Source organism: Copidosoma floridanum, unplaced genomic scaffold (genome assembly GCF_036245765.1).
Source record: "Copidosoma floridanum isolate Cflo_tuat_1 unplaced genomic scaffold, Cflo_Japanese_pri ptg000032l, whole genome shotgun sequence".
Taxonomy (NCBI): domain Eukaryota; kingdom Metazoa; phylum Arthropoda; class Insecta; order Hymenoptera; family Encyrtidae; genus Copidosoma; species Copidosoma floridanum.
In genome coordinates this window covers 2052224-2061019 of record NW_028321909.1, presented here as the reverse complement: position 1 = coordinate 2061019, position 8796 = coordinate 2052224, and the positions used below count along the sequence as shown (strand labels likewise).

Below are 8796 nucleotides of genomic sequence, written 5' to 3'. Positions count from 1 at the left end.
AGAAGAATAATGAATGAAACAGTTCGATGAATAAGTAATGAAATTTATTCGGCAAGATTCTGAGACTAAACATTTTTTATAATACCGCAGTATTTTGTTAAAAACAAAAAAAAAAGTGAATTACCTTTAAGGGTGATGATTGTTATAAACATATTTTTAGGCTGTAGATTATAAAGGAACTTTAATCATTTATATTGAATGCAGGAAAAGCATCGTAATATTTTTAACAATGATACAATCGGGTGAGTGCAAGAAAGAGTCTTTTTAGAGTAAAAGTCAAGAAAGAGCCTTTTTAAATTTTCGGGCAGAATAAAGTTCTCTTAAACTAAAAGAAAAAGCCTTTTTATACAGAGGTACACTCGCACTGAGGTGTTGGCGTCGATTGGTATGATTGAGCCCAACGAATCATCGCTCAAGATTATTCTTAGACATTTTTGAGTTCTTATTTGTTCCTCACCCAGCTCTCGGTTGGTCTCGTACCCCTGTACGAATCCACACATTTATTCTATACTTGAGAGCAAAACGAGGAGTTTAACAAAAAGATATCAATGCCTTTTTAACTAATTTGTTTACTTCTATTTTAAGGTAGTAATGTATACATTTTTATAGATCAATTATATACATACACACATAAATGTAGTACCAACTTAAAATCGGAGAAATAAAAATTAAAGGCTCTTTCTTATATTCAGTTTGAAAAGGCTCTTTTACGCCTATTACTCTGAGAAGACTCTTTATTATGCTAACGTGATAAATTATTTAGAATCAGGAATTGTGAGAACTAACAAAATTTTTTAACTACGAATTTCTATATTAGTAAAAACTGAGTCTGGGTCTATTTCTGCTAGCAAAAACTTCGATTAAGTTACGGGGATGTTGTGATATTTCATTGTTTGAAGAAATTTCTGAAAAAATTTGTATAGGTATGTTTATGTATCATAAATAACATGTTAAAATTTCAAAGAGCCTAGTTTCACCGTTTTAGAGAAATAAAATCGCGAAGTTGGCCACTCATACACATGCTTTTAGATGGACTTGTCGGAAAATGCACGTTTTTACTCATAACTTTTGAAATTTTCTTAAGAATCTTTTAAAAAATTAATATGTTAGGGTTTATTATAGTTGAAATAAGTACACTAAAATTGAGGAAGCCTAGCTTCACTGTTTTTAAAATATAACAGTTTAAAGTTCAGTTACAACGTTACTAGAATACCTATATAGTGGTACAGTCCGAGGCGAAAGTTAGGTTAATTTGTTGTTTTAACGTTTGTGTTTACTTTCCTGGGCATTTTTCTGTTCCATGTTCCTAAATTTTAAATTATTTACCTGTTTTGTTAAGAATAATCACAACAAAAACATTTCTAACACGAAAATTCAATTTTGAAATTGACTGTACCACGACAACCCCCTCAAAATAGTATCAACATATATGTAAATGTTTGTAGTGCAAAATCTTTCAAAAATCTGCAGTTTACTGAAAAAATCGACCAATTATTTATTCTAGTTTTCCATTTTATTCTTAAAATCGTGAAGTATTCAAACTATTATTGTTTATTGTAGTTAAGTGCATACTTCTTTATGATAAATTAATTCAGCTATGATTATCAATAATTAATGTGTAGAGCTATGTAGAGTTTTAAAATACACAAATTATATTAAAATCCTTAAAAGTTATTTTAGTATTATAAAATTATAGAATTGCCTTGTATCAAAGTATCATTATTAATTTAATTTGTTTTGATGTATCCGAAAAAAAATGGTGACTACATACATATATTTTAACGAAACATAAATAAAAGAAATGAAGACAAAATGATACATTGAATAAAAAAAAAAAAAAAAAATATCTACCATAAAGTGGATTTGAACCCTTAAGTGCAAAACAATCTATGTATGGGCATAAGCCTTATCCATCTTAGCTATCCGAAGGACAGGATGTAGATCCTTCGAAGTCACATATGTTCATGGATATCCTCCGGAGCTTGTCCTACAGTTTACAGAAGTTAGGATGTGTGAAATTAATAAATTAGTGGTTAATTTTTTGAAAACATAAATGGATTTGGGAATTTTAAGAGTACGGGAGAGTCAAAACATAATGTATTGAAATCAAAATTATGTGTATATAATTAATGAGCATTTAGTTCCACGATTTAATGAAATAAGATTTATGGATAACACTGAAGCCAGAGCGAGAGCAAGTCAGTTAAGGTGGTTCTTCACCTAACCCATTTACTTAAACTTACAGAGAAACTTGCAGGGATTGTTATTAAAGTTATAAGGCATCTTCTCTTAAAATTTCAAGTCCCTTTATCAGGCAAAATGTAGGTTACTTTTCCATACTACAATATCATGTAATATCTCGTAAAGTAGACTTAAGATCGTAATAGAAAAAGTTTGTAGTGAAAGAAGAACTTTTCAGCTTTGTAATAATATAACAAAAGTATGGGCTAATCAGGGAAATAGTATACGATATTTAATCGTAAACGTAATCAGTTATCGATCATGCAGAAATCGGTGGCAACGTCTGCTTGAGTAGGAGCGTACATGCCATTTTCAGAACCTTGCGTCAAAAAAAAATTTTTTCATAACTCTTACTCTGACTTTATTAGCACGTTTATTTGTATGTAAATGCAATGATATTATAGTCAAGTGCCAGTACAACATATTTTATGTTGCAAATAATACGCTAATCGAAAATTAGAAAACCACAGGGTCCCGTGTCGCTTTGATACGGCACCATCGTGAAGAACCACCTTAAATATATACATATTATACATAGCGTGTACTCAGTTGCTGAGTCCAAAGACTCTCAAAACAGCAAAACTCGTGTCGTCGCTTGCTTTGGCTGTGCGTTCAGATATATACAGCTATATAGCCGATATTTCCACTCCTCTCCTCGTAGGCGCACATTCGGTATACCCCTTCCACGCGTCTCCAAAATGTGCGCCTATATGGACATTTCCACGCGAATCCACTCTTCTCATACCCCTACCGTGCTTCTCAAATAAAAAAAAAAATGTGCGCCTGGTTCGGCCGCTTGGCCGCGGCGGGGCGCTCGAACCACTGGAAAAAAGTGGGCACACTCCGTAGCATGGCAGTCAGCAATCTCCCTACTAATCTCTGGCAGTAGTAGCGCGGCCGTGGCTCTGAACAACCTCGACACCTTGCGTAGCTACGGCAGCGCCGGAGACGAGCTCGAGAATTTCCCACCGGATTACTTGCGCAACTTGAACCGCAGCACGCCCGTCCCGCCACCGGGTTGCACGATGCCAACGAGCGCCAACGCCGGCAATCCCCTCAACGTGGACCTCATGCCCATCGAAAAGCCCAGCTGGCAGGAGCAGATGCATCTCACCTCTCACCTCGTTCATCAGCGACTCCAACAAAATCAAAAACGGTAAGTCAGCGACCCGTCCCTCTATATCCGTCCTACCGTCTATAAACGTACATATTAACCACTCCTCATCGATTTTGCGCTATTTTTTGCGTATACTTTGCACACATCACAAGTTTTCTTTTTCTTTTGCACCGTATACCGTATTTGTAGCTATTTTGTTGTATTTATTAGTGTAATTTTGTTGAGAATAAACTGCAATTTCGTTTGATCTTTATTCACATTTGTCTATACGACAAGTTGGCAATATGACATATAATTAATTAACCGTTTGAAACAGACCTGAAACGAGCTAGCCCAGTGGTACCGGAACAGACCGCTGGAGGACTTTTACTGAATCCGATACGCCGAGCGACCACGGCTACACACGGGGGTGGCACCTCGATAGCCTCGCTTTCCTCGATCGAGGACGATCCTCGTATCGTCGGTGGTAAGTTTTTCGTTCGGCCTAACTCATTTGATTTCACACTTGATTGTACACATACATAGCCCGACAGCTTCGATTTCCAACATATATATTCTCCAGTCGCGTTGTTTGGAATTAGACGAGCTGTCTCGCGGTCGCGAAGCGTTTTTCAGTACATTTGTTGTCTGCAACGTTTCCAGGTTACCACTGGGATTGCTCAGATTGGGTCCGACCGAGTCAAAATCCCCTGCCCAACATTACGGAAGTACCGGGGAGCGAAGTGGCCGATTCTTCCAGTTTTCACAGTAACGAGAGTAACGAGTCCAACTCTCATCAGATGCCTCTGCGTGAGCACAAATTTTATCACTCCTAGAAAAAATATATTTCCGATGGATAAATTTATTTATTTATTTATTTATTTTTTTTTTTTCGTCAAAAGTGCAAGGTCCCGTAGACCCGACGCGTGACATCGAGACCCTCAACGAGGATCAGGAGTCAGAGTACGTCGGCGACTCGGAGTGCGGCACCGATCTGTCCGACCACTTCCCATCGCACAAACAGCAGCAACAGCACTGCCTCTCCGAGAGCCAGCCACTTAACCCGCTGGACAGCGGTGGCGAGGCCGAGTACAAGTACAAAAGCTCCGAGAGCTACCTTCGACACCCCAACTCCTACCTACCTCACTACAACATTCACACAGACACGGAGAACGAGAGCCTGGCGACGATACCGTTGAATGGCAATTGTCTTGGAAACCTCATCTCCGACGATGACGAGCTGGATAACGAGGAGGAGGACGACGACGATGACAATGTGGTGCCTTATGGTTTTCCGAGCGTGCGGCGCAACCGTTGCCCTCGCAAGCGCCTCGGCGACAACTCGGAACTCGGCTCGGTGCTCACGAGCTTTGAAGAGAGAAATTCGCTTCTTGGGCCTGCCAACAACAGTAATAGCGACCTCTCTACGAACCTCTGCGAGATCGATGACTCCGAGTTCGAGATCGCCCAGCAAAAGAGCAACGGCCGGGCTTGGCTCGCGACCGGCGGGGTCACGCAAACCTCCGTCTGACCAACTGCCCTTTCGTTCGTTATACGAGCTGCACGTTGGCCATTCACTGTAAATATCGCGTAGTCTATAATATACTACTTTAGACGCATGCAGCTATTGCTGCGCTAGAAAATTCGAAACTCTGTACAGTCCGCGCTTCTAGTGATTTAAAATTTATACACACATAAGTCTATTTTTTGCTTTCTCTCGTGTTTCTTGTATTTCTCGACGCCGTATTTTCAAGAACAACTCTTCGTTTTCAGTACTTGATAAAGAGAAAACACTTAACTTGGCTGAGCTTTTACTGCAAGCGACGCTGTGTAAAAAGACTAAGTTTGATAATTTTTTTTATGACGTGCTTTCATGATTTACATAATTTTATACATAATGATGAAACTTGCGACGTAAAAATGTGGTGATAATAATGTTGATTAGTCTATGATTAAAATGCCATGGCGATAGTGTACAAATGCACATGGAATTTGAACATGGTTGTTTCCACCTGTTTATCTGGATGAATGATACGTGTACTATATCTAAATATCGTAAAGCACCTACTGCCTTACTCGAAATATCTCAAACTATTCCAATGTACATAAAAATACAAGGTGCTGTACTAAGAATTTTTCAAAAATCCATCATTTCTCTCTCCAAAAGACTGGCTAAAAATTCCTATTATTGCACTTGAATACTGCCAATTTTGTTATACAACAAATTGTAAGTACATTACTTCCGTAATATTAATTTTGAAAATTAAAAAGAGTTATAAAATATTTCGATTCATTCCGAAGTATTAATTTGTTGCATTACAATTTTATTTATTAAAATAAGCGTCATCAAAAGCAGCTTCGTTGGAATTTCGATATAATTTATACGTATTTTTATGTATGTGACATACAATGTTGTGACCTGTAAATGATAAAAATGATCAATTGTTTTTAATTTTTAAACCTCCTTTATTCATGCAATCTCCCTCACTCCACCTTAATTCATCCCTATAGCGTCACTATATAAAAGATTGACACCATTTATTCTGCATAAAATTTTTGTTTTCTAATTAAACGTAAAAATGTTTATAATTAAAAAGAATTCAGGAATTGGTCATTTGCTTAAAAATAAAAAAAGTAAAGGAAGTGTTGATCTAAGTCACGAGAACTATATCCGAGTTATTTAATATCGGTTCCTATCTGTTTGAATACTGTTTGTTTCATGACAACTCGGCATTCTGCGATCTTTTTAAAAACTGTAGTGTGGCACCTAACGTGGCATTTATATTCAAATGTTTTACAAGTGAACGGAAATGTATTCCAAGCAACGTTGTTCCTATAGTTGAAGAATTCAAAACGTTAGAGGATATCGTGATTTCTCAATTTGATTATTATTTAATGTTCAGTTTTACAGATATGAAGCCTGCAGGATGTTTATGACCAATCTTGCACTGATGAAAAGAAAAAAAAACCTGTTCTTTGGAGCAAAAGGAGAAGAAATTAAAAAAGAATGAAGTTGTAGAACTTTCGTTTTTTTGTCGAAAAAAAAGGAAACCTAGGAAAATGCCGAAAAATTTCGTGAAAAACTGAATCTAGTTGAATGTTACCTGATCGAAATTCCTTACATGCAATTTTTAAAGTCCAGGCAATCAAGGACTTGGGTGGCAGCAGTAAACCATATTAGCTACCAAGCGTTGATTGTTCTATTCATTATAACAAGTCGAGCGCGCCTTTTAAACCAACCGAGATTGTTTATTATATAACCGATGTAGTTTAGTTTATACCGCTTCTATAATATACATCATTTAGTAAAGAGCTAAGCGGATTTTTAAAACAACTCAAGTTAGCAAGAACTAACAATTGTTTTCTATTGTCTAAAACACGACAAAAACAAAAAGAAACTCTCTCTCCCATAGCTCTCACGTATTTATTAATTCAGCCTTTACTTATGTACCCATGCGCTTTTACCCTGACATGCATGACTTGTGAGATAATTACAAAATGTTCAAAAAATCACCATTTATTCTGTATAAAAATTTTTTTTCAAATTAAACATTAAAATATTTACAACATAAAGTTTTCATTACTTAATCTACATTACTTTTCATTAAACTTCTTGTCAAGGATCATCGTTAACAGCTGATTCATAGAAATAAGTAACCCTTTGGTATTATCGTCAAAACCAGCTGAGACCATGGCGTTCATGAAGAGCTAAAAATACCAAATTTTTTATTTTACTTAAATTTGTGATACAATCATTTATAAAGTTCAGTAGTACCTGCTCAGTTAAACGATCAGCAATTGGTTTATCCGTCACAGTTAGTTTTTTGAGATTTTTTATCAAAGGATGGTTAGGATTTATCTCCAAACATGGCTGATAAAGACTACAGCGCATTTCGACAGTAAACTGGTAACCTCGCAATCGAAGAGCGTGTCTAGCATTTGCAAAATCTTCCATGTCCTGAACCGTGACCACGCAAGGGTGATTCTCTAAACGGTCCGTAATTTTTACATCAAAAGCCTTATTCTTTAAAATAATTTTCATGTAGGAAAGAAGTTCTTCATCTTTGAATAGTTCTATTGAAAACACAATTTACGGAATCAGTCTTCATTGGTAAATACCATTTATAACTACCACTCATTTTTACCTGTTTTATTTGCTGGCTCCGTACTTCGTAGCATCTCTTTTTCGACAGATATTAGATTCGTTCACCTTACAATCCAGGGACGGTCGGGGACAGTGTGGGCGAGTCGGAGACGAAAGTGTCGGGGACGATCGGAGAAGAGCACTTGTTCACTTTCGTCTCCGACTCGCCCACACTGTCCCCGACCGTCCCTGGATTGTAAGGTGAACGAATCTACACAGTAAAAAATGACTTTAGTGGATTTACTATTCCTCTAGTAAAAATTCCTTCGTTCCGCGATGTAAAAGTACTAGTTTGTAGTGTTCTCACTAAACTTCTTGTAAATCTACTACTACTGTTGTAATTTTACTATGCTTAGCATGGGAAATAATCCGACCTATGCTGAACGTAGTAATTGTACTACGCACAATTGTAACTAAATTTACTACCAAATAAGTAAAATTACAACTGTCTTATAGTTTATTACGCTTCGCTAAGTATAATACCTATCCACGTAGTAAAGTTTACTATTAGAGTAGTAATTCAAAAAAGTGCAGATATTCATAACTCTCAAGCAAGTCATGGGGTAAAGAACTAAAGAACCATGAGGTATTCTGTTTTTGCTTTTTCACGTTGTTCACAAATCAATCGGTATTGTGATCGATCTCCTTAAATAAAAAGTAGCGCAGCAATAAATCTAAGCATTTATAAAAAATAAGTCATTCTTAGTATTAGCAGTTACAAAATCTCATTAAACAAAAGACTTCAAACGTAATTTAAAAAAATTTAAATGTAATTTACATTATGCGCCAAAATTAAGTGTTAATTTGATTATTTATGAGATTACATAAATTAAAAATATTTTTCTTCATTTTCATGTATGAAAGTACAATACTTTAAATTTAAGATTTCTTTTTATGCGTATTGATTAAATTGATATATTTTACTACGATTGCGGTCACGCCATCTACTGCATATGTTGCATACTTACCACTACTTCAGTATATTTACCATTGGAATAGTAAAAAAACAACTCAGATACTACTCCCCCTTTTTAATTCTAGCCTTACAAAGTGGGAAGTAAATTTACTATCACAGTAGAATTTTTACTACTGCTGTAGTAAATATACTACGCTCAGCATAGGTCGGATTATTTCCTATGCTAAACGTAGTAATTTTACTACGATATTTTTTACTGTGTATTATAGGCCGATGTATAGAGATCGAAGAGGTCGTCTATAAGAGAGAAAAAGGTGTTTCGTCCCGAGAGCACGCCAGGACTCATCAGTAAGGCTGATGACGTGCTCCCTGCCTTAGACACAGAAGGGGTGTGGGCTT

At 36.3% G+C, this 8796-nt stretch overlaps 2 protein-coding genes across 3 annotated transcripts; one reads left to right on the top strand and one right to left on the bottom strand.

Annotated features, from left to right (window-relative positions):
• The first annotated feature begins 3152 nt into the window (after nucleotides 1–3152).
• LOC149373321 (fat-like cadherin-related tumor suppressor homolog) lies at nucleotides 3153–5536 on the top strand. 2 transcript variants are annotated; one of them, XM_089597382.1, is made up of 4 exons: nucleotides 3153–3397; nucleotides 3675–3824; nucleotides 4022–4147; nucleotides 4240–5536. In XM_089597382.1, the coding sequence occupies exons 3-4, from the start codon at nucleotides 4138–4140 to the stop codon at nucleotides 4866–4868; spliced, it is 639 nt and encodes a 212-aa protein (XP_089453508.1). In that variant the 5' UTR covers nucleotides 3153–3397; nucleotides 3675–3824; nucleotides 4022–4137; the 3' UTR covers nucleotides 4869–5536. The 2 variants fall into 2 exon arrangements, with proteins under 2 accessions (XP_089453508.1, XP_089453507.1); XM_089597381.1 differs by having other exon boundaries at nucleotides 4001–4147.
• A 1302-nt stretch (nucleotides 5537–6838) lies between these two features.
• Nucleotides 6839–7598, bottom strand: LOC149373320 (heat shock protein 75 kDa, mitochondrial-like). Its single transcript, XM_089597426.1, has 3 exons — nucleotides 7483–7598; nucleotides 7113–7411; nucleotides 6839–7045 (listed from the first exon to the last, which is right to left on the bottom strand). Exons 1-3 carry the CDS (start codon nucleotides 7514–7516, stop codon nucleotides 6932–6934), a joined length of 447 nt encoding a protein of 148 aa, XP_089453552.1. The 5' UTR covers nucleotides 7517–7598; the 3' UTR covers nucleotides 6839–6931.
• Between the last annotated feature and the right edge of the window lie 1198 nt (nucleotides 7599–8796).